This window comes from Spermophilus citellus, assembly GCF_964194105.1.
Source record: "Spermophilus citellus genome assembly, chromosome: 4".
In the NCBI taxonomy this organism is placed as follows: Eukaryota; Metazoa; Chordata; class Mammalia; order Rodentia; family Sciuridae; genus Spermophilus; species Spermophilus citellus.
In genome coordinates this window covers 202,021,232-202,047,312 of record NC_138185.1, presented here as the reverse complement: position 1 = coordinate 202,047,312, position 26,081 = coordinate 202,021,232, and the positions used below count along the sequence as shown (strand labels likewise).

General features: G+C 37.5%; 1 protein-coding gene across 2 annotated transcripts in view; it reads left to right on the top strand.

Moving 5' to 3' along the window:
* The first annotated feature begins 174 nt into the window (after positions 1–174).
* Positions 175–26,081, top strand: part of VIPAS39 (VPS33B interacting protein, apical-basolateral polarity regulator, spe-39 homolog) — a 29,985-nt gene continuing 4,078 nt past the window's right edge. The window contains exons 1-16 of one of the 2 annotated variants that reach the window (XM_081289101.1): positions 175–284; positions 2,975–3,067; positions 4,363–4,465; positions 7,390–7,533; positions 8,618–8,656; positions 9,167–9,231; positions 10,712–10,768; positions 13,449–13,541; positions 14,178–14,211; positions 14,695–14,797; positions 16,173–16,200; positions 19,892–19,965; positions 21,524–21,599; positions 22,038–22,172; positions 22,942–22,983; positions 23,488–23,577. In XM_081289101.1, the coding sequence (XP_081145227.1) occupies positions 2,975–3,067; positions 4,363–4,465; positions 7,390–7,533; positions 8,618–8,656; positions 9,167–9,231; positions 10,712–10,768; positions 13,449–13,541; positions 14,178–14,211; positions 14,695–14,797; positions 16,173–16,200; positions 19,892–19,965; positions 21,524–21,599; positions 22,038–22,172; positions 22,942–22,983; positions 23,488–23,577 (1,176 nt within the window). In that variant the 5' untranslated portion in view covers positions 175–284. The remainder of the gene's footprint in view (positions 285–2,974; positions 3,068–4,362; positions 4,466–7,389; positions 7,534–8,617; positions 8,657–9,166; positions 9,232–10,711; positions 10,769–13,448; positions 13,542–14,177; positions 14,212–14,694; positions 14,798–16,172; positions 16,201–19,891; positions 19,966–21,523; positions 21,600–22,037; positions 22,173–22,941; positions 22,984–23,487; positions 23,578–26,081) is intronic. The other variant, XM_081289102.1, reaches the window with a different exon arrangement.

The following is a 26,081-nucleotide window of genomic DNA, read 5'->3' as shown; positions in this document are numbered from 1 at the left end:
AACCGCGGAAGGTCGGGTGAAAGTATAGGAAATGACCTAGCATGGCACGCGGGGACTCCTGGGACAGTAGTCAAGAAGCCCCGCAGCTCCTCGGGACAGAGTCTGGTCGCTGAGGCCAAGGAACCACAACTCCCAGAATACATTGCGACAGCATTCTTAACCCGAGACTTCCCTGAGACTGGACCCTTCCGCCCGTTCTCTGGGCCGCACAGCTCGGACTAGAAAGGCTGGTCCGGTGGCCGAGGCTGGCGTTGTCCTGAGAGGGAGGGCTCGGTGTGGAAGAGGTGAGGGTGTCCCAAGCCCCTTGTGCCGCGTATCCGGCCGAGTCCACTCTCTTCGCATCATAATATTTCCCCCTTCTCTGAAGCGTTCTTACACCCCCCCCCCCTCCGCTTGCCTGATTCTAGTTTGGGCTACCCTTGGGAGACGGAGTATGCTTGGCGTTGGGTCTCCAGTGAGCCCCAACATTGACTTCAAAATCTGACATTTGGTTCCCAACGAGCATTTACAGTGCTAGGGATCCGCCGAGCACTGGCAATTGCCGTAGAGCCGTGTTTTCCTGGACGTCCGTCTGTAGAGACATCCCACGTTCTCTCAGTTCACAAACCTCACCTGGAAACCGAGGCTGCTTCTCAGTAGCTGGTTTTTTAAAGTGTGCTTAGATGGAGAATGTAGTGTTTGTGTTTTGTTTTTAACCGATCCTTCTGTTTTCCTACGTCACTTTCCTGTTCTCCTTCGGAGCTATCACCCTGCCTTGTGGGCTGTCAGTATACAGGTGACGAAAGGGACAAGCCTCTGAAATATTTTCAGTCACGTTAAAGCACCTTTTTAAGTTACTATTTAAATTGTTCCTAATTGCATTGTAACTTCTAGAGCTGTCACATCATTATCTCTTTCCACGTAAATCTAGCTTCTCCTTTGATACTAGAAGTACAAATTCGTGCTAGATATCTTCTGTCATTGTTTGGTTAAAAAATTCCAGAAATCTTTTGGTAGAGTGTGGGGTTTTTTTAGACACATTCTGTGCTTATCTGTAAATATTTACCATGGTGAAGATCTGCCCTAGTTTTCCTAGGAGTAAAAAATCCATAATTAAAAGGACCATACAAAATGGTGGGAATGGTCTAGGAGCCAGAAAACCTGGATTGTAGTTTGGAATAGGAGTGATTATCAAAGTTACTTTGAAACTTAATACCTTTGTGCCTTGTTTTCCTCATCAGGGAAATGGAAGAAGAATCTTCCAGGCCTACTTTACAGGATTGGTCTGAGAATCAAATGAATGACAGAGTGTTTTATATGAAATGGTGTATGTGCCGGAGACTTATACACACTTTTAACTTGTGGCCACTTATGAATTTTCATATTAGAGTGCTTGCAAGTATTTCTACTGTCTTTTCTCAAGGTACTATAGTGATTAATTAATAAATGTTAGTGATGGGCATTAATTTTCTATCAGGTGCTAAGCACTTTACATGTTTTAATTGATTTAAGCAAGCCCATAAGGTAGGTCATCTGTTAAGTCTATCTTGCAAATGAGGAAACCAAGACATAAAGAAAACATAACTTTGTTAGGTTTTCTGAGTCCTGTTTATTACTGCAACACTATATAGTGTCTTTTCTGCAAGACTTGACAGTGAAGTCGTTGTCCTTGTTTGTTCAGTATCAAACACTAAGATTTGAATTCAAGATTGCCTGACTATATCACCTGTACTTGCACTACCATAATGGATGATTTCATTATGTCTGCCAGCTTTTTTATTGGGTTTTGACTCCCTAGAATTAAGTCCAGAAAAAGGATTTTTAAGCCACTTCTGTGTTCAGTAGGGTTCAATTTGTGATATCTGTCTTGAGAAGGGATGAGAGTAGAAAGTTCCTACCGTTATCTTTTACATCCCTGTATCCCCTGAGTGGAAAACAGTCAGGCAGTAAGAGTATAGTAGCCTCAGGAGGGCCCCCGTGATGAATGTTTATAAAGTTTTTATTGAGAAAGGTGCTATTGAAATAAAAGCAACAGCAAATTTTTCCTCTAGAATTTGATGCTGTGTAGCCTTTGGAGTTAGTTTTGTTGCTGTGGAAGTTTTGGTCTCTTGTTCTTGGTTTAAAGCATAGTTTTCACTGTAATCCTGTTGGCATTAATAGTTTAGTTTGTAATTCTAGGACAAACTTGTTTTTGCAGGATGAACTCTAATTTTAGAATAATTATGAGAGTGACTTGTGGTCCTTCGACCAATTCTTTATGTCTTGTCTTTTCTTAGCCATGCTCTCGTTTCCTAAATTTTGGCCAAGTTGTTAATAAAATAATCATGATTTGAAGGCAAGATAGCTCTGCTTTTTTAAATTGCTTTACCATCTTTCAAGCATTTAAAAAGCACATGTGAGAGGGAGATTCTTGTCATTTTGATTCACAGTAGAGCCTAGAACAGTGCCTCAGTAGTGACACTTGCTAGATATATGTTGAATATAGTTACTATGTTTTGTTTGTCCTTTCATTGATTTTTGTGTCTTCAGCAAAGTTTGTGATGAATTCTTGTAGAATTTACCTGCCTTGTGCTTTGTCCTTTATACATTGCTGTGCTGAATTCCCCAGTTCTGTTGTAGGATTTTTTTTTTTTTTGTACCAGAGATTGAATCCAGAGGCACTTAACCACTGAGCTACACCCCTGCCCTTTTTTAAAATTTTGAGACAGAGTCTCACTGAGTTGCTTAGGGCCTCTCAAAGTTGCTGAGGCTGTTGTTGAACTCACAATTCTCCTGCCTCAGCCTCCTAAGCCACTGGAATTACAGATATGCGCCACCATGCCTGGTTTTTGTGGTCTTTTAGGATGATACTGTCTTAAACTATTTTTATACCCCTTATAACACCTCAGAGAGTATCTTGAATAAAGTGAACCTTCTGGAGCTTTTGGAAGGAAAATTTTTGGAGCTTTTCTGGGAAGGGTTCAGAAAAGTACATACATCTGTCTTCTTGCTCCAGATGAATCGGACTAAAGGTGATGAGGAGGAGTATTGGAACAGCTCCAAGTTCAAGGCTTTCACCTTTGATGATGAAGATGATGAGCTCTCACAGGTAGGTTTCCACAAATAATTGCTGAAGGTCCCATTCACCTCCATGATACTACTCCTTCCTCTTGCATCCTGGGTAGCCCAGCTTTTGACCATGTGTCCATTCAGTTCAGAAATGTTTTGGGTCAGATTTTCAGAAAGAACTTTTGTGTTTGTCAACTTTTTCCCCACTACAACAAAATAAATAATCAACTTATAAAGAAATAGGTTCATTTTGAGTTTTAGAGGTTCAAAGAGCATGATTGGTTGGCTCCATTGCTCTGTGTCTGTGATGAGGCATGGCCCAGACATGTGGTGGGGCAGAACCACTCCTTCATGGCCAGGGGGTGCGGAAAGGAATAGGAACGGGTAGGGTCCCATGGTTTCATTGGACAGTATGACCCCAGTGATCCAAGGACCTCCCACTAGATCCCACCTCTCAAAGGTTCTTCCACCTCTCAGTAGTAACACTCTGGGGTCTAGGCCTTTAATACAAAGGCTGTTGGGGGACATTGAAGATTCAAACTATAATGACCTTCCTAGAGAAATCTTCTCAAGAAAGATTGCAAAAACTGACTTTCTGCCCTTCTTATTTTCTTTTTCTTTTTTTTTGTTCTACTAGGGATTGAACCCAAGTATGCCCTAACACTGAGCTGCATCTCCAGCCCTTTTAAAGTTTTGAGACATTATCTCACTAAGTTGGCGAGTATGGCCTCAAATTTGTAATCCTCCTGGGCTGCTGGGATTACAGCTGTGCCTACCACACCCAACTTACTTTACCTTCATGAGATGATTCATTCCTTTCAGTTTTTCCCCCCCTCCCCAAGAACTACAGGTCTTTTATTCATATGATATCACTTATAATTTTTTTGAGATGGGATCTCTCAGGTTGGTCTCATTCCTGGGCTCAAGTTGTCCTTGTGCCACAGCTTCCTGAGGAGCTGGGATTGCAGGTGTGCACCACTTGCACCTGGTTACTTTACTCTTGAAAGATGTCCTATACTGGAAAATTCATTTTATTGTGTCTTTTTTACAAATGGAGAAACGAACACAGTTTTGGAGAGGTAAATAAATTCACTCAAGTTTACACTGAAAGTTGTCAAGAATTGATTAGGACTCAAAAGTAACTGTGATTCATCCTAACTCTTCTGCCTCTGGACTGCAATGTTGGCTAGAACATAATTTGTTTTCTATATGCTAGACTTTAGATTGCAGACAGTGAAACTGTTGGCCATCTTTAAGTTTTATGTGTTCAGCCTTCCTAGTTATCAAAGAGAGGAGTGGGAAGTGACGATCGTCCCATCTAATGTCCCTCTGTAGTTAAAGGAATCAAAGAGGGCCGTGAATAGCCTTCGAGATTTCGTGGATGATGATGATGACGACGACCTGGAGCGAGTCAGCTGGAGTGGGGAGCCTGTGGGAAGTAAGTAGAAGAGGTCCTCAGAGAGTGCTGACATTCTGAGTTCTGGTCATTAGTGATGCTGCCACTTGTTTTTCTCATTAATGCTGGTCACTAAAGGGAATGAGGTTAGACAGTTATCAGATGAACATACTTGGAAATTTTAACATCAGGAAAAGATAGAGCAGTAGTTTCCACATGGCTATTTCAGACTTACTGGGGTGCTTGTTAAAATGGCAGATTCCTAGGCTTTGCCCCAGAGATTCTGATTCTATAGTTTTTTTGGGGGGAAAGGGAATATCACTATTTTTGGTGTGTGTGCTAGGGATTGAACTCAGGGTCTTATGCTCTATCATTGAGCTACATCCCCAGCTCCTGGGTCACAATTTTTAATCAATATTATAGGTGATTCTAATATATAGTCACATTTGGCAACCCTTAACTTAAATATTCATAATTAATTGGTGGAACCAACTTCCTTAGCCACCAAGTCTTACTGCTTAGCTGTTGTATAATACTACTTAACACCTTGGCAGAGTCCATCTGATTTTTTTTTTTTTTTTTTTTTTTTTGGAACTGGGGATTGAACTCAGTGGTACTCAACCATTGAGCCACATCCCCAACCCTATTTTTGGATTTTATTTAAAGACAGGGTCTCAGTGAGTTGCTTAGTGCTTCACTGTTGCTGAGGCTGGCTTTGAACTCTTGATTCTCCTGTCTCAGTGTCCCAAGCCATTGGGATTACAGGTGTGCACCACTGTGCCTGGCCTATCTGATTTTTAACCAAAAGTTTTTTGTTGTTGTTGTTGTTTAAACAGGGGATATCTGGGTGGCAGGGGCACATACCTGTAATCCTGGACACTCGGGAGGCTGAGGCAGGAGGATTACAAGTTCAAAGCTAGCCTCAGCAACTTAGTGAGGCCCTAAGCAACTTAGCAAGACCCTGTCTCAGAATTTTAAAGAGTAACATAGAAAGGGATGGGGATGTGATTTATTGGTAAAGTGCCCCAAGTTCATTCCCCAGCATCCATAACCAATAAATAAATAGATAGATAGATAGATAGATAGATAAGTAAAGGGGGATACTGTAACATTTTTTTTTCTTTCAATACTGGGGATTGAACCCAGGCATGCTTTACCACTGAGCTATATTACTGACCCTTTTTATTTTGAGACAGGGTCTTACTAAGTTGCCCAGGCTGGTCTCAGACTTGGGATCCTCTTGTTTTAGCCCCCCAAGTAGGTGACATTATAGGAGTGTGCCACTGTACCTGACTACCATAAAAGTAAAAAAAAAAAAAAAAAAGGTATACATTAACAGTTTCCCTTCTACATTGTTAAGAATGGTCTTCATTCTCTGTCCCTGCCTTCCAGAAAACAATGTTGCTTGCTTATTCTGTAACTATTTAAAGATTATTTTTATAATTGGAAATGCTTATAGGAATATTTATTTTTACCCCTCTGTTTATCCAAGCAGTAGCATTTTTAAATATCTTGCTCTTTTTGTTTTTTATTTTGTTTTTGCAGTGCTGGGGATCAAACTCAGGGCCTTATGTGTGCTAGACAAGTGCTCTACCACTAAGCTATACTCACTAGCCCAACCTTATTCTTTTTATGTGATAATAGTTTAGAGATTGTTTTCATATCAGTATGTGAAGAGCTTTCTCATTCTCTTAATTTTTTAAGCAGTAGCATAGTATTACGTTGTATGGATTACCATAATATATTTAACCAGTCCACTGTCAATGAACTTTAGATTGTTTCCAACCTTATTCCTGTCAATAATCTTTAATTCTGACCATATATGAGTAAATGAAAAATCAGTTCTTAAAGTAGAATTACTATTGTGGGATATCTGCATCATTATTGAATATATAATGCCAAATTACCTTTCATAAGGGTTGTACTAGCTGTACACCCACCAGAGTATTAAGAGGGTTCCTGTTTTCCCCACAGCCTTTCTATCATAGGGCATGATAAAACTTTTTCATTTTACCCATCTTATAAGAGACCAATGGTATCACATTGTGCTTTTAATTTATAATACTTTTTATTAAGAATGAAGTAGAAGCTGGGCACGATGGCATGTGCCTGTAACCCAGTGATTTGGGAGGCTGAGACAGGAGGATAGTATCCAAGGCCATCCTCAGCAACATAGTGAAAAACTGTCTCAAAATTAAAAAAAATAAAAAGTGCTGGGGATGTGGTCAGTGGTAGAGGCATCTAGGTTCAATCTCTAGTACCAGAAAAAAGGAAGTAGAGCGTCTTTTTAATACATTTAAAAGTCATTTAAATTTCTGTGACCCATTATTCATGTCCTTTGCCCATTTTTGTGTGGATTAGTTTATTAGATTCTGTCTTTTCCTCCTGCCCCATGCTGGCCAAGAACCTGTAATGAAAAGCTTTTAGAGTTTGTTGAATATCAGATATGGTTAATCAGCTTTTTGTCACTGGGAGAAAATCAATTTAGTGTACCAGAAAGTTTTATTTTGGCTCACAGTATTAAATGGTGTAGCCATAGTCAGATGGCTTCATTGTTTCTGGGCCTGTGAAAAGCAGAACATCATGGCAAAGGGCATGGCAGAGCAGAGCTGCTCAGCTCATTGTAACCAGGAAGCAGAGAGAGGGAGAGAGAAGGAGCTAGGGATAAGATACACCCTTCTAGGGCATGCCCCCAGTGACCTACTTTCCCCAACTAGACCCACCCTCCTACAGTTTCCCTAGCCTCACAGTAATGTCTTTAAATTATGAACCAATCAGTGGATTAATCCAGTGATGAGTTTGGAGCCCTTGATTAAATCACCTTCCCAAAAGAAGATTTACCTCTGAACATTGCTGCATTAGGGATCAAGCTTCAGTACATGGGTCTTTGGGGGACATTATAGATCCAGACCATAATAGACGTCAAGCATTTATTTTAGGTTGGTTTAGTTCTTACTGTCTTGCAGGTATCTCATGGTCCATCAAAGAGACTGCTGGTAATAGTGGGTCAAGCCATGAGGGACGTGAACAGCTAAAGAACCGAAACAGCTTCTCCTATGCACAACTACCCAAACCTACTTCTACCTACTCCCTGAGCAGCTTCTTTAGAGGTAGAGTGATGGTTAATGGGATAGGGAAGTTTTTTCTTTTGTCAGAAAAATATTCAGGCTATAATTTCCATTTACTCTGGGGAAAAAAATTATTGAAGGTCAATGAATTTTTTGGATCTGGCAGCTGAATATTAAGAGTGGGAGAAATAAGAAATTCACAGGCATTGGACTATATTTGTATAATATGATGAACAAAATTGACATTAATCCTGTGAGAGACATTGAAGAAATTTGCCTGTATCAAAATTTCTCCTTGTCCCTTGTACCAGTACTATTGGGAATATTAAATGGTATAGCCAGTGTAGAAGATAGTATGGCGGTTCCTCAAAAAAGTTAAACATAGTATTTCTATGTGACTCAGCAGTTTCACTTTTAGGTATATGCCAAAAAGAATTGAAAGCAGAGATTTGAATAGGTATTTCTGCACTAATGTTTGTAGCATTATTCATGATAGCCAAAGATTAAAAATGTCCCTGTGTCCATTGAGGGAAGAATATATAAACAAAATATGATATCCATAATTCAGTGGAATACTCAACCTTAAAAAGACAGGAAATTCTGATACTTGCTAAAATATGGATGAACCTTAAAGACATTATGCTAAAAAAATGAGAAAGACATAAAAGGACAAATATTGTCTGACTTAATTTACAGGAAGTCCCTCGAATAGGAAGATTCGTAGAGACCCAAAGTAGAAGGTGGTTATCAATGGCCAGGACTGAGAAGAATGAAGAGTTATTGTTTAAGGACACAGAGTCTCAGTTTAGGATGATGAAAAGTTTTAGTCATAATGGCAATATCATTAAATATGAAGGTACTTAATGCTACTGAATTACATAGTTAAAAGTGGTTAGAATAGTAAATTTTATTGTTATGTATGTTTTACCGACGTTAAAACTTTTTTCCTCCTCCTTTTTTTCTTGAAATAGCAGCTTGAGTTTCTGAAGTCAAGTAAAAGCTTTTTTAAGTCTTAAATTTCAATACCGTGTAATAAGATTCTATATACACTGCATCCTTAACTAAATCTAGAAGGCTGCGACTTGAATTCTGTTGACCTCTTCTTTTTTGTGTTCTTTACCTTTAGGTAGAACTAGACCTGGAAGTTTCCAGTCCCTTTCTGATGGTAAGGTATATCTCTTGATTGCTGTGGGAAATGTTTCTGATCTGGCATTCAGTCTGATAGGGATGTAGGGACAGGTGGTAATTAGATAACCAGCTGAACTTTTTTCTGAATCTACCACCATTATTAGAGAATTTTTTAAAAAAATATTTTTAGTTATACATAGACACAATATCTTTATTTTGTTTATACTTATTTTTATGTGGTGCTTAGGATTGAACCCAGTGCCTCACATGTGCAAGGCAAGCGCTCTGCCACTGAGCCACAACCCCAGCCCCTAGAGAAATTTTCTGATGCTAAGTAAGGAGATAGAAGTCATTCAAGCTACAGAGACAACAGATAACTTCTTAGGGGTTTTGTCTTGGGGAAGAACTGAGATCTACTTTTGGCCATAAAGATAGCTTGGGAGGCTACAAGTCTGAAAATATGTGTGTGATAGGAAACAGCAGAGGAAAGGAATACCTAGAAACAGGACTTAGGGTGCCTTTTTGAATCAGCTGCCTTCCTTTTCAGCTCTGTCGGACACACCTGCCAAAAGCTATGCTCCAGAACTGGGGAGGCCCAAGGGGGAGTATAGGGTGAGTTATTTTTAATATTGATGTGGCTGTACACAATATAAAGTACCTTGACCTATGTTACCTTGCTTAACTTCCCCAACTCTCCGAGCAGATATTACGGTTATATGTTGCTTAATGACAGTACATGTTCTGAGAAAAGCATTGTTAGGTGATATCACCATTGTGCAAATATTGTAAGGTGTGCTTACACAAACTTCAATGGTAACAGTGTATTATACACCTAGGCTGTATGGTATAGTCAATTGGGTCTAGAGTTTAAAGTTGTAAAGCATGTTACTATACTAAATACTGTAGGAAACTGTAGCACAGTGGTTAAGTATTTGTGTATCCAAATGTATCTTGTTCTTCTTCTTATTTCTTTTTTTCAATGCTGGGGATTGAACCCAGGGCTTCTTACATGTTAGGCAAGCACTCTAACACTGAGTTATACCCTCAGTCCTTTAAACGTATTTAAACATAGAAAAGGTATAGTGTAAGTACTTATAAGGCAGTAGGAACTTTTCAGTTTCATTATATAGTCATATGGGATCACCATTGCCTATGCAATCCATTGTTATTTATATCATTCTATAACACATGACTATATTTTAACACCTCTCCTCCATCTTTCTAACCCCATTTTATAGATAAGAAAACTGGGTTTCTTAACAGTAGTGCTTTCTTGGGGTCTCACAGATGGGGAAAGGTGGAACTTTGACTCAAAAATCTGTATTTTTCAACTCAGTCCTAGCATACTTTCCTTACCCATTATGCTGACTTTGTGTGTGTGTGTGTGTGTGTACTGGGGATTGAACCCAGGATCACTTAACCATTGAGCCACATCCCTATCCCTTCTTTGTATTTTATTTAGAGATAGGGTCTTGCTGAGTTGCTTAGGGCCTTGCTAAGTTGCTGAGGCTGGCTTTGAACTTGCAATCCTCCTGCCTCAGCCTCCCAAGCTTCTGGAGTTATAGATGTGTGCCACCGTGCTCAGCTGTGCTGAATTTTGAAGACTAAACTTTGACACTCATTGATCTCTCTGCAATCTGGAAGCTTGGTGGAGCTCATATTCTTATGAAATGTGTAAAAATGCAAATTGATTCATAGGAAGAAACTATATTCTAAGATAAAAAAAAGGAACATGTCTCAAACTTCTGTCTTTCTCTGGCCAAAGGTATTAATTATTAAGAGCTCAACACTTGACTGTAACTGCATCTAGGGGTTAAAATCCTGAACCAGTAGGCATAGGGTTACCATGCCTGTGGTTCTTCCCTGTCTGATCATCTCTTCCTGCCTGCATTGTCCCTGCTCTAGTTACTTCAGAAACTCTAAACAGCACCATCCCAGTTCTTCATTTTACTCATTGGTTTTCTCCCATAAACTGTTTTCCCCTTAGAAACAGTTTATGGAGAGACAAAGACAGAGTCTGAGGTGAGGAGCTGGTACACTGATAATTCTGATTCCTTAACTTCCTGGAATTCATGTGTTGCTAATATTCCAGGATTACAGCAATGAATGGAGCCCCAGTGACACAGTACGACGCCTCCGGAAGGGCAAGGTGAGGGCACGAGAGAGAATTCTGGTAGGATTCTTTGGTAAGCTGGATATCTTGTTCCCTCAGGAAGGATATCTTGACCTCTCTTTTCAGTTTCCATTTGCTAAATGAAGTGATGTTGAGGAGGAAAATAAATCCACTAAGGTTGAAAATTAGTTGTACAATCTTTGACTTTATCCAGGGTTTAGTGTTGCTTTGACAGAGTAGAAAGTAAATAGAGGTGGATGATAGGAAAAAATACTTTGAGAGTGAGAATAATCTTTTAAGTTTTCTATGATCTGTTGTGTTAATTTTTGTATATGGTGTGAAATAAAGGTTGAGGTTCATTTTTTTTCCATATAGTTCCCCCATTTTTTTCTGGCACTATTTGTTCAAAAACCAATAATTGGGCTGGGGTTGTGGTTCAGTGGTAGAATGCTTGCCTCGCACTTGCGAGGCACTGGGTTCGATCCTCAGCACCATATAAAAATAAATAAAATAAAGATTAAAAAGAAAAAAGAAAAACCAATCCTCATTGAACAGCCTCAATACCTTTTTTGAAAATCAATTGACCATAGTGTGTACATTTATTTCTGGACTCTTTATTCTAGTTCATTGATAAGTCTATTCTTGTGTAATTACCACAGTCTTGATTATTTTAACTTTGTAGTAAGTATTGAAATTGGATACTTTAACTCTTCTGAAGCTTTCAGTCTTCAACTTTGTTCTTTGCTTCCAAAGTTGTTTTGGTTATTCTAGATCATTTATGTTTTCATGTAGATTTTTGTATCAGTTTGTCAGTGTCTACAAAAAAGCTGCTGGGAGTTTGATTTGAATGGCATTAAATCTGTAGATTAATTATGGGAGAATTAGATTGTAATCATTAATGTATCAAATGACTCATAGATCTTAATGTAAGTGCTAAATCTGTAGAGGTGAAATTTTTTATGATCTTGAATTAGGCAAAGATTCATTCCTTACAACACAAAAGACCATAAAGGAAAAAAATAAATGGAACTTCATCAAGATTATAAACTTTGGTTTTTTGAAAACAGTATTAAAACATGAAAAGACTTAACCATTACTAGGAATAAATATTTGTAAAATTAACATATTATAAAGGAGTTTTATCTAGGATAGTCCAATAAAAAATTGCCACAAGATTTGACCAGATACATCACAAAAAATGAGGGGCTGGTGCTGTAGCTCAGTGATAGAGCACTTTCCTAGTATGTGTAAGGCACTGGGTTTGATCCTCAGCACCATATGTACGTAAATAAGTAAGATAAAGGTATTGTGTTCATTTACAACTAAAAATATATTAAAAAAAAAAAGATAACATGAATGACCCGAAGAACGTGAAAGATGGTCAGCATTATAGTTATCAAAAAAATTTGAATTAGGGCTAGGAGTGTGGTTCAGTTGCAGAGTACTTGCCTAGCATGTGTGAGGCACTGGGTTCTATCCTCAGCACCACTATAAATAAATAAAAAAATAAAGTTACATCAACTAAAAAATATTTTTAAAAAATGTGAGTCTGAACCATAAAATACTACTAAATCCCCAGTAGAATGGCTAAATTTAGAAAGATTGTGCATATTAAGTGTTGGGAAGATACAGAAGAACAAGACTCATATATGACTGGTGAGAACGTAAAGTTGTAAAGTTACTTCAGAAAATAGTCTGTTGATTTCTTTCTTCTTTTTTGTACCAGGGTTTGAACTTAGAGGCATTTTATTACTGAGCCACTTCCCCAGCCTTTTTTATTTTTTAATTTGAGACAGAGTCTTGCTAAGTTGCTTAGAGTCTTGCTAAATTGCTGAGGCTGGCCTTGAACTTGTGATTCTCCTGCCTCAGCCTCCCAAGCCAGTGGGATGACAGGTGCGTGCCACTACGCCCAGCCTTGTGGTTTCTTATTAACATATACTTATTGTATGAGCCAGTAATTTCACTCCTAGATGTTTATAGTTCAAGGCAAATTAAATGTATGTTCATACAAAGACTTGGGCACAAATTTTCATAACAGCTTTTTTTAAGATAAGCCCCCAAAATGGAAACCAGTATCCATTGGCAGGTAAATGGATAAAGAAGTTGTGGTATATTCACATGTGAAAACAACTAGCCTAAACAGGAAGAAACTAGTGATACTCAATACAACACACAGCTTTATCTCTGAAACATAATATTGAGTGAGAGAAGCCAGTCACAGAAGAGTAAATATATGATTTTATTTTTGTAACATTTCTAGGAAAGGCAAACTCACATTAGCTGAAAACAGGAAAGTGGTTGCCAGGGAATGGGGATGTCAGAGTGAACGAGGGACCTTTTGGGGTGATGGAAATATTTTGACTTTGTTGTGGTAGTAGTAACGTGATTGCACATCCTTTTAGAACTCAGTGAACTATATACTTGAGTAAGGTAGACTTTATTGTGTATAAATTACACATTATTAAACAGCAAGTGTTCTGTTGATTTTGTCAAGGCTTCATTAGCATTTTATAGGGCATTGGGCTGGACAAGAGAGGATGTAGGAGTCTCCTATCTCACAGAGTACTGGGGATCATAGTGTAAATATAGAGGCTCTCCTTGGGGACATTTACTTTCATTATTGCTCATTTCTTACTATTAAAATGACAAAGGAAAATAGGACACTGTTTTTTTTTTTTTTTTTCCTTATGTACTAATTGTGTTCTTATGTGACCAGGTCTGTTCACTAGAAAGATTCCGCTCCTTACAGGACAAGCTACAACTCCTAGAAGAGGCAGTAAGCATGCATGATGGAAACGTCATTACTGCAGTAAGTTGTGAGATTTTATTGTTTCCATTGATTTCTGAAAATCCTGTCAAAAGAGACTTTACCATTTTGGGTTTAAATGTCAAGTAAAAATTCTGGATTTTCCCCTGAGGTATAGGATTTTCAACAGTTTCTGCTCCAAGGCTCAGATGGTGGGACAACCATTGTGTGTGGAACTCTTTACTGTAACCCCCAAATCAAAAAAATTGGCTACTTTATATAATATATATAAGAAAATAAGGCTGAGGTTGTGACTTAGTGGTAGAGTGCTTGCCTAGCACGCGTGAGGCACTGGGTTCAATCCTCAGCACCACATTAAAAAATTGTTATAAAAAATAATAAAGTTTCTCTTTTAAAAATACTCAAATAATATCCTTTAAAAAATAAATATGTAAAATAATCTGAGAGAGGAGAGATGTGAGGCCAGGGAGTTATCTCTCAGCTGCTGTGGGCACCACAAGGGGTCTCCCGAGGCATAGTTCAGTCCCAGATATCCATCACCTTTCCTTCCATTCCCAATGAGAGGTCTATTGTCTGTGTCTGTAGAGATTCCCGAGTTGCTGACTTCATTCACATTAGGTGATGGGGGAAGGGCTTTGTGTTTGAAATATTGTTCATTCTTTGTTCTTTTCCCTCTAGGTTTTGATCTTCTTGAAGAGGACACTGAGCAAAGGTGAGCGTGATTTGTTGGACACCTTTACTCAGCAAAGTGTATGCCACCTTTAGGAGAGAATGGCATGCGGCTTTCATGCCAGAATTCACCATTATTAAGTCTGTTTTAGAGACAGCTTGTGTGGCTGTCACTCGGAACACACATCACATCTCTGAGGGCATCCTTTAGGGTTACTACATTAATGACAAAGCCCCCTCTATTTATTGGACAGATTGTGGATGACTGTGTGTTTAAGGAAGTAAAAATCCGTGCTAAATGCCTGCTCTGTGGGTTGATGAGAGCTGAAAAGCTGATTCAAAAGCTCTGAGTTAATGTGGACCATAGAGGCTTTGATAGGGTTGAAATTTAGGAGTAGGCCATCCTTAGTTTTTGCTTGCCTCTGAGGAGAGAATGTTTGGAAGGTGTGAGTAGGGAGGCCAATTTCACACTTGAGTAATAAGCTTTCCTCTTGTCTCCATCTAACTGTTTCTTCCTTTCTGCCAGAAATACTCTTCCGAGAGCTGGAGGTGCGACAGATTGCCCTGAGACATTTTATTCACTTCCTTAAGGAAATAGGGGATCAAAAGCTGCTTTTAGACCTCTTCAAGTAAGAACTGATGATCCTCTGTTCAATAAAGTTTACTAAGTACTTTTAAAAAGTACTCTGAGGGATACTAAGAAATGGAAGACACTGTCATTTTTCTGGAAACAGTTAAGACAAGATATTGAAATATGATGGCTTAACCCCATGTACTGGGGTACATGACATTACAGCAGGATGGTTAAGAACCAAGCTGTAGAGTCTGACATATCTGGCATGAATTTAAGCTCTATTATTTAGCTTATAGAGTAGCCTGGAGCAAGTTTCTAGACTTCTCCATGTATCAATGTTCACACCTATAAAGTGAAGACAATGATACCTACCCATAGGGTCATGAAGATTGAGTTAGTTTTGAGACTTAGCATTTAGCGTAATGCCTATTCATTAAGATTTTTTTAAAATAAAAGACCTAGATTAAATGTGTCTTTTATTAGTCAGCCCTAAGTGATGCTAATGAGAAATTCAGTAGAAGAGAAGAAAACAGGACTTTCAGTCAGGATACCCAAGCATAGTCTCAAGGCAGTGATTAGGGTTTGAGTTGGGCCCCTGAGGCTAGGTAGGTTTCTGATTGGTGAGAGTTAGGCAATATCTGCTGGAGATAAAGGAGGGTGGGAGGTGATGTAATCCTGCCCTTGGATTAAAATGCATGGACATTTTATCCTTTCTTCAATATCAGGGAAGGGGTTGGAAACCTATTTAGGCTCTGTGGCTCAAGATAATTCTGGTTACCCAGAAACTCCAGAACAATAATGAACTGCACTGAAAACTAAGGTGGGGAAAGCAGGTTACCTAATTAAGGGCAAGATTACAGATGGTTAACCAGGAATTTGCAAAAGAAGAGTTCCTGGAGGTAGGCTAATTTCTGACTCTTCCTGCCTTCCTTTGAAAGAAGCCTTATCAAGTATCACCTCCATGCTAAAGCATGGAGGCTGTCTCTTCAAAGTCAGGAGGATTCAGAAGACAAGAGTCCTTGTGTCTTAAGGCCTTACCTAAGCTTTTGGGGGAGACCAAATATATTGTACTCTGTACGTGAAAAAGAACAATAAAGAATATATCTTTAAACAATCTGCAAGATTGTTTTAATAGATTTATTTAATATTTCAAAAATAAACAAGGTTACTTTGGGCCAGAGTAGGTTTGGTTTAAGCTCTTTTTTTTTGTTTTGTTTTAAGCTCTTATTGCCCTGTAGTGCCTTATTGTCCTTACATTTCATACAACTAGAAAAAACAGGAAAACTGATATGTGAACCACCAAGTGTTTTGAAGGGGTTGCTGGAGGTAGAAAGGCTTATCTTATGTATAGAACATTCACCCTATTTTTTGAGGTTATATGCCACATATCAATAGATAAAAATGCCCTGCTCCCTTCTGCTTCTTCCCAGGTTCCTAGATAGAACAGAAGAGCTTGCGGTAAGTGTGGCCTTTATTTCAGTTGGGGACCTATCTAATAGACATCTAAGCCAAAACCCAGTTTCCAAGATCCCAGACTGTCCTTTCCTTTGATATTGGTAATATCCAGAAGAGAAAGGCATCTAGGAAACCTGAAAACTTAAACCAAATAATATATTGCTTTCTTTTTCCATGCTCTTAAATCTTTTTTTTTTTTTTTAAAGATAGAAAGAAGAGAGAGAAAATTTTTTTTTTAACATTTGTCAGTTTTTGGTGGACACAACTTCTTTATTTTATTTTATGTGGTGCTGAGGATTGAACCCAGTGCAGTGGCTCACTTGGCATATGTGTTACCACTTGAGCCACATCCCCAGCCCGGGCTTAAATCTTTAAAACAGATTTAAAGCGAATGAATACTGGACTGAGCAATTTGTAATTTGTTTTCAAGTCCTTGTTTGTAGGAACTTTTGGGGTTTGGCTTCCTTTTTTTCCCCCCCTTGAAAATATGTCTTTAAAAATTTTTTTTAATTTCTTTTTAGATGAATATGATGGTGAAGTGTATTTTGACATGTTACACATATATGGAGAGAATAATTTATTCTAATAAGGATGGGTTTTGGCTTCTAAGACTAAAGATATTGGAAGCTAAGAATAAAAAGCCATATGTAGGTCAAGAAGAAAGAAAGGGCTTATCTTATGTATAGAGCCAGGTGTGTTGGCACATATCTGTAATCCCAGCAGCTTGGAAGGCTGAGGCAGGAGGATCACAAGTTCAAAGCCAGCCTTAGAAACTTGGCAGGGCCCTAAGCAACTTAGGGAGACCCTATTGCGAAATAAAAAGTTTAAAAAGGACTGGGGAATGTGGCTTAGTGGTTAAGTGCACCTGAGTTCAATCTCTGATACCAAAAAAAAAAAAAAAAAAAAAAAAAAGGAAGAAGAAAGATAGGTATATATCTTGGCTGAGTGTTTGATTGCCAAGTGTGATAATTGGTTTCTTTGGCAGATTTTGACAATCATAGAATGAACTGAAATACAAAAGCAAATCTGAAATTTTACCAAAAACCTAATTGTATTATTAAAACTTTAGTGAACCATTTTTTAAAGTTTGATATTATAGTGCAGGAATAGAATTTCTTAGCAATGTTGATAGCAGGATTATTCCTTTATCATTGTACTGCATATCTGTGATGATGTCAGTGACACTTATCTAGCACATTTAATAACATTATTAACCTTTACACAGCAGAATTCAGGAAAATGTTTGTCCAATATTTTCTAAAAGGAACCTGTACTGAAATTCAAGCCATGGGAAAATTTGAAATATCTTTTATCTTAATCTACAAAAAATTATTGGCAGTCTGTAGTAATCATATGAAGAGCTTTTTGTTTCTGTTTTTAATCTTTATAAGCTCAAAACCATGAGGAGCTATGTGCAATGGCACACATCTGTAATCCCAGCTACTCTAGAGGCTGAGGCAGGAGGATCAAAAGTTTGAGGCCAACCTTAGAAACTTAGCAAGACCCTGTCCCAAAATTAAAAATTAAAAAAGGGCTGGGGAGGTAGCCTAGTGGTAAAATACCCCTGGGTTCAATTCCCAGTACCAAAAAAAAAACAAACAAACAAAAAAAAACAAATCCTAAAAACCCATAAGAAGGCTGGGGTTGTGGCTCAGTGGTAGAGTGCTCACGTAGCACATGCGAGGCCCTAGGTTAGATCCTCAAAAAAACACATAAAGAGAGATAAATAAAGGTAGTGTGTCCAACTACAACTAAAAAAATAAATTAAAAAACCATAAGACTATGAAGAATTTTCTTTATATATAACACTCTTGAAAAGTCTGGTTTTTTTTTTGAAGTTTGATTATGAGAATAAATGTGTTTTTATATAGAATTTTTATCTAAAATTTATCCTCATTGTATTGAATTGAAGATGATTAATCATGCATGTTATTGTATGTAAATTTCGCTTTTTCCAATTTTGTACACTTTTGAAGTGGCAAAACTGATAATCTACCTTTAGTCCATTCTCCTAGAACATAAAGATTTCTCAAGTAGAATTTTTTCTTGAAAAACTTAAGAAGAAATGGAATTGATTAACAAAAAATTAACTGTGGTTCTTAAAGATACTTCCTTCAATATTAAGAATTCTGTGCACTAGTATGGCAATATGTAAATCAGTGGAAGTGTAACTGATGTGACTCTGCAATCTGTATACGGGGTAAAAATGGGAGTTCATAACACACTTCAATCAAAGTGTGAAATATGATATATCAAGAACTATGTAATGTTTTGAACAACCAATAAAAAAAATTAAAAAAAAAAGAATTCTGTGTACCAAATATTTTTCAGACTAAATTATGACATAAAATGATTTCTATTATTTTGTCTTATATCATCATTTACATTTTTAAAAAATATTTATTTTTTAGCTTTTAGGTGGACCCAATATCTTTATTTTATTTTTATGTGGTGCTGAGGATCGAACCCAGTGCCTCAAGCGTGGCAGGCGAGCACGCTCTTAATTTTTGTATGTTTTTATCAATTTATTTTTCATGTCAATCTATTTATTTTTCACTTCTTGGAAGGTTAATGATTATTTTTTTTAACATTTTTTTTTAATTGTTGATGGACCTTTATTTTGTTTATTTGTATGTGGTGCTGAGAATCGAACCCAGTATTTCCCGCATGCTGGGCAAGTGCACTACCACTGAGCCACAGCCACAGCCCTGGAAAGTTAATGATTATGTGTAAAATTTCAGCTATCACAATTCTAATGATTATTGTATCACTTAATTCATAATCACAAATAAATCACTTAACTCATAATAACAAATACATCAGGGACTGTTTGGTTTTTGTGGTACAGGGGAGTGTACCCTTGGCATTGTGCATGTTAAACAGGAATTTTATCATGGAGCTGTTTCCTCAGCCCTAATCAGGGTGCTTTTTAGAATTTCAAAATAGAAAATACATGAAGAGATTTTCTTTTGGAATTACATGTAGAACCTATAGTATTTAAATATGAATATGAGTAGTTAGCTGTGAGCAGTGAATCAGGTAACACACTCTATTTGTGTTACTGATGGTGGTTGATCGCTTACGTGATTAATCACATAATTGGTTAAGGATTCTAGAAATAAACATTTAGCATTTTGGCCTTTCAAAAGCTAAGACTGAAGGAAATAGCCATTATTGGTTGCATTATTAAGTCTAGAGCCAAACTTCAGCTAAAGCTAGGTGCTCTGTCTACTTAGTGCTTCATTATAGATCAACACTGTCCAATAGAAATTTCCTGTGATGATGGAAATAGTCTATATTTCTTCTGTCCAATATGTTAGCTGCTAGTGCCTGTACCTTTTGAGTGCTTACAAAGCAGATAAGGCAACTGAGGACCTGAATTTTTAACTTACTTAATTTAAATTTTAAACCAAATGTGGCTTGTGGCTGCCATATTGGACAGTTCAGGTAGAGATGAACCTACTAATGATTTTGTACCACTTTTGCCATTAATGATTTTGTATCACTCTCGCAACACATGCATAACCATTAGCACCCAGATGGATCTCTAAGAATGAATAATTTGGTTTTAATTTTTTGTTTTGTTTTTGTTTTTTTAAGCATGGAAAGTCCACTTATTCGGCTACCTGCCTCTTCAAAGGAGACAATATGGCTCCAAGCTTTTCTTTGTTTTTTTTTTCTTTTTTTTTTGTAGCTATCTCATTATCGAGAGCATTTGAACATTCAGGACCCTGAGAAACGAAAAGAATTTCTTAAGACCTGCATTGGGTAAGTATGGGAGAGGAATGTATGTATACTTTTATTTAGAGGGAATGTAGAGAATAAGAGGGTGGAATGGATAGGTAGGGAGGAAAAGGCTGACAGTGAACCCCACGGGGTGGCACCAAAGGTCATCTTGTTCAGTGGATCCCAAATATTAGTTCCCCAAGTGTTTTTACTGTTTTATGGGAAAGTGAGAAAAATAAAGACAATGTAGAGAATTTTTCCCTACACCTAAGTTTATTTGAGATACTGTCTTTTATTCTTGGATTTTGTTCCCACCTCTCCCCTCCTTTTTTGGTAGTAAAATGGTTGTAATTTTTTTAAATGATCTTATGTAATAAAAAGGTCATAACTCTTTATGGACTTGTAGACCTCATGCATTTTTGGGAGGTGTGTTACTGGTCCTTGAAACCCCCAAATCCAAGTATAAGCTTTCATCTAGAATATAAATCCTTGTAATAATATTGTTCCTGTGCTGGCGTGCTCTGTTGTTAGAAGTAGTTCATTTTATTGTTGGACACCTTATTATTGGAAAGTGCTCCCATGTGTTAAGCTAAAACTTGCTTAACTTTGTCTTTCAAGTCAGATTTACGTCTACCACTAGTCCTCACTTTTCCAGGTTCAGTTTTCACAGTTGTTTCAGCCATTCCTCTTGTGACATGATTTCCAGATTTCACATTTAGAAATTTGCATGTTAGTGGAATCTTTAATTTTACCAAATACTGAGCTATGTCAAATGGCCTCTGGAAAACAGAAAAGTCAGAGTAGTGCCGTAACGAACCTATTGCTGTCTCCCTTTATCTCTTATAAAAAATTCACTGTGGCTCACACTTATCTGGGATAGTGTAATTGAATTTCAGAATTCTTCCTGGAGTGAGTGGAGTCGGGAGTAAGGCAGCACTTTCTAAAGGGTAGATCTATGAACTGAGAGTTTAAAATCTGGCTTCTATTCCTGGCCTTACCCATTGGTGTGCCACATGACTTTCAGGTAAGACACTGACCCTCAACTTTTTCGTATATAAAAACATGGTTTTGAAGATGGGACCTTTGACATTGGGTAGATCTTTGTAATCTTTGCTAATCTACAACCTATGACTGTGCTATGTAATGTATTGTTATTACTCTGCAATAAAAAAATGGGTGACAAATTTAAGTGCCCTTTAAGTGGAATTAAGCAGTGACCTGTGTTACAGAGGTTTATTGGGATGTGAATGATGGGCAGTTGGCTAGGTTCGCTTACTAGCTTTGTGATTCACGCCCCAAACATCCAACTTCCAAAAGGTGAGGATTCTTATTCATTCCACATCAGAATCGCTAATGATTATGTTTTTGGACTTTTAAGAATTCCTCTTGAATTGGCAAAATCTTAAATACAAAAATGTAAGCCAAAGGTCTACTCTGTTTTCTGCTTTCTCTCTTCCTTAAAGAGGTGTTCTAAAGGTGAATTGAGAACAGATTTGTAAAGCACCGTGAGCCTCTGTGCTCACAGTGATATTTTGGTTGAGTTAAGTGTATTTCTTTTTTGCATAGAGAAAGAGGTACTAACCTTCTGGCCCTTTACCAGTTTGCCATTTTCAGCAGAAGATTCTGCACACATACAAGACCATTACACGCTCCTGGAACGTCAAATCATTATTGAGGTTAGACTCCTCATCTCTATTCTGCTTTCGTGCCCAGGCTAAATGCCATTCAGCATCTAGGAGACTCTTACGCTCTACACTTATTTGTCATTTCCTGTTACAGTCTCTAAAAGCCTTTTATTTCCTTTCTGTACACTATAGCCCCTTCCTCGATTGTTCTTAGGCATTCTTTTTCTTCTCTTGCTAACATGAAAGTATTTGCTCTTCATTCTGAAACTCCCATGTTATCACCTCTTCTGTAATCTTTTTATTCAACTTAGATCCATGTTTTTTTTAATAGAGTTTAACTGCCCTTTGGGATATCCTAAGCAATTTCTTCTTTTTCTCTTTTTTTGCTTCATTCCTAGGGTGGGAAACACAACTGCTGTAGTATTAAAGGTTTCCCTCCCTCTGCTCCATAGACATTGTGTTTTTTTCACTTGGCTCACTCCATCACAGGCAAATGATCGGCATCTAGAGTCAGCAGGACAGACTGAGATCTTCCGAAAGCACCCACGCAAAGCTTCCATCCTCAACATGCCACTAGTGACAACGCTTTTCTACTCCTGCTTCTATCACTACATGGAGGCCGAGGTATAGGCAAAACGTGAAAGAAAGACCCACAAACTCTCATTGTCCAAGAAGAACATAGTTCAAATCCAGTATTTTGATGCATTCTTATAATAGTGAATAGTGTAGTTATCAGAAGTCTACCTGGAAGCTTTCCTGGCCCTCAACAAGGGTGAGCCAAGAGGGACCCTAGCATAGCATGTTTTGTCTCTGGTGCTGATTCCCATAGCAGTCTCTTCAAAGGCCCATAATTTCCAGTGGATTGCCATGGTATGGAGAGCCACAGCAGCATGTCAGGTAGCTGTCAGTCCTTCTTAAAAATGTTTTTGAAGAGATTTGGACTTAATGATCACAAGTGGATATTTCCCCCTTATTTGATTTTGTTGTTTGTTTGTTTTGGCTCTGTGGATTAAACCTGGGGATGCTTTACCACTGTGTTATATATTTCCATCCCTTTTTATTTTTGAGACAGGGTCTCAGTAAGTTCCTGAGGTTGGCCTTGAACTTGCAATCTTCCTGTCTCAGCCTCCTGAGCTGCTCTGATTACAGGTGTTCACCACCGTGCCCAGCTTCTATTTGGATTAGCAGAAAGTTGGAAAGAGCACCTTCCTTTTTAATCCAGTTCCTTGATAAACTAGGTTGTAATAATTTCATTAAGTCCTCTGGAGTTTTTCTTGTAAATTAATTTCTGGGTTTAAATGGTTATAAAATGAGCTGTAGAGAGTCTGTAGTAGAAAGGAAAATGGGAGATTGAGTGATCTCATTAAAGTTGCTTTTTCCACTTTAATCCTAGGGGACATTCAGCAGTCCTATCAACCTGAAGAAGACATTTAAGGTAGGTACATATTGATCTGTGTTTTATATAAAAGTCATATCAGAATAACTACATGGAGTGGATTTGCTTGATAACCCTGTACACCAAGTTTTTTGATGCTCAAGGTTAAAGGTAAAAGGGAATGAATTTATGGGAAATGAGAGAACTTGAACCAAATGGTGTATAATCGTGCTGGGCCTTGGAAGTTAAGAGATTCTTGTTGACCTGAAAAATTTATTGACTTTAAGGGGTAGAATCAATACCATGGTATATTTTTCTTTTCTAAAATTCTCAAGCACCTCTGTAGATACATTTTTTTTTTAGAGAGAAATTTTTTTTAAAGAGAGAGAGAGAGAGAATTTTTTTAATATTTATTTTTTAGTTCTCAGCGGACACAACATCTTTATTTGTATGTGGTGCTGAGGATCAAACACGTGCCAGGGGAGTGCGCTACTGCTTGAGCCACATCCCCAGCCCCAATACATTTCTATTTTCCCTTAATTTTTCCTGCTCTTTGATTTTTAGATCCCAGACAAACAGTATGTGCTGACAGCCCTGGCTGCTCGTGCCAAACTTCGAGCCTGGCATGACGTAGATGCCCTCTTCACCACAAAGGTAGGTGTCCTGGAATTGCTTTATACTGCTAAGGCCTTGGGAGAAAGAAGGGTCATTGTATCATTTTGTAAGTCCTAGTAACTTTTTCTTTTTTATTTTTTGGTACCAGGGATTGAATCCAAGGGCATTTAACCATTGAGCCACATCCTCAGCCCTTTTCATTTTTTATTTAGAGATAGGGTCTCACTAAGTTGCTTAGGGCCTCTTAAAGTTGCTAAGGCTGGTTTTGAACTCAAAATCCTCCTGCCTCTGCCACCCCAAGGTGCTGCGATTATAGGTATGTATGTACCACCATACCTGGCTCAAGTTACTTTTTGAACTTTTTCCCTCCAACCTTTTATTTTCTAAAATTTCAAACCTAAAAAAAGAGAATATACGTGGTCTTTACCACTTCAATAATTTATCAACATTTTTTGCCATACTAGCTAGCTTTTTCATAGATTTTTTTCCTGAACCATGTGAAGGTAAATTGCAGACTTCATGACACTTCTTTCTTAAATATTTAAGCATTAACTCCAGAAAATAGTCTCTGTCTCCAGAAAATTGACACTCATACAATAATAATATCACATATATTTGCCATGTGTATATATAGTTCATAATTAAATAATATAGTCTGAATTTAATTTATTTATTTATAGCTATTTTTGTATTTACATGCTATTTGGAGCTAATTAAGGACCATGTATTGTTTTTGGTTGTAATTTCTTTACTAGTTTACATTTTTTGATAATTATTATATACATTAAGGAGTGACACATGGGGTTTTGATATACATAGTGAAATGATTATAGTCAACCCAATTAACATCCATCTCACAGTTGCCATTTTATATATATGTGGAATAGTTCCTCAAATCCACTCTTAGCAAATTTCTAATATACAACATAATACTATTAACTTTAGTCCTCATGTTGTACCTTGGCTTTCTAGATTTATTTATCCTCCATTATTGTGACTTTGTACCCTCTAGCCTGCACTTCCTCTGTACCTTGAAATCACCGATCTCCATTTCTATATATTTGACTTTTTTTTTTTTTCAGATTACACATATAAGTAAGATCTTGCAGTATTTTTCTCTATGTGTCTGGCTTATTTCATTTAGCATAATGTCCCCTGGGTTCATCCAGGCAGTTACAAATGGCAGAATCTCGTTAAGATTGAGCACTCTCGCGTTGTTTACATGTGTATACACCCATATACATCAGTTCTTTATCCATTTGTCCAGTGATGAACGATTACTTTTTTTTTTCATATCTTGGTTGTTGTGGATAATGCTGTAATGGAGGAGGACGTGCAGGCGTCTTTATGAGGTGGTGAGTTTATTATCTTTGGCGTACACCCAAAAGAGGAATTACTGCATCATATGATAGTTTTAGTTTTGATTTCTTTAGGAACCGTCATACTGTTTTCCATAATGGCTGCACCAGTCTTTATTCCTACAACAGTGGACACACATTCCCTTTCTACACACCCTCACTAACACTTACTACTGCTTGATTTTTTGATAATGGCCATTTTGGCAGGTGTGAGATGATACAGTGTTATTGATTTGCATTTTCCTGATGATTAGTGAATACTGATCAGATACCTGCTGGCTGTTTTGTACGTCTTTGGAGAAATGTCTATTCAGGTCAATTGCCCATTTTTAAATTGGGTTATTTGTATTTCTGCTATTGAGTTGTTGAATTTTTTATAAAAGTTTACATATCAACCCTTTATCAGACATGGTTTGCAAATATTTTCTCCCAATTCATCGGTTGCCTTTTTATTTTGATTGTTTGCTTTGTTTTGCAGAAGTTTTTTAGTTTAATGTAGTCCCTTTTATTTATTTTTGCTTTTATAGCCTGAGCTTTTGACATGATATCTGAAAATTCTTTGCCAAGGCCAGTGTCAAGGACTTTTTCCCTTATGTTTTCTTCTAGGAGTTTTATGATTTCAAGTCTTATATTTAGGTCTTTTGTCCATTTTAAGTTGAGTTTTATATATAGCATAAGGTAAGAGTCCATTTCATTTTTTTTACTTGTGGAAATTCGGGTTCCCCAGCATCATTTCCAACAAGGGCAGCATCCTCTTGCTGCCCTTGTTGGAAATTAGTTGACTACATATGCTTGGTTTTATTTCTGGATTCTCTTTTCTGTTCTACTAGTCTATGTGTTTGTCAGACACATATTGTTTTGATTATTATATTTTTAGATTATAATTTGAAATCAGGACTTGTGATGCCTTCAAATTTATTTTTTTTGGATTGTTTTGGCTATTGGGGGTCTTTTATTATTTAATACAAATTGGTTTACATTTTAAATACCAGGGTTTTTTTCCTTATGGATTTCAGAATTTTCTGATTTTCCTTCTTGTCAATGAATTGGTTACTTTTAACTACCAAAGTAAAATGTACCTATATCAAAATCAAATACTACATGAAAGTATATAAAGAGTAAGAAGGCTAGGGGTGTAGTTCAGTGGTAGAGTGCATGTTTAGAGTGGCTTCTTTTTCAGTGTGT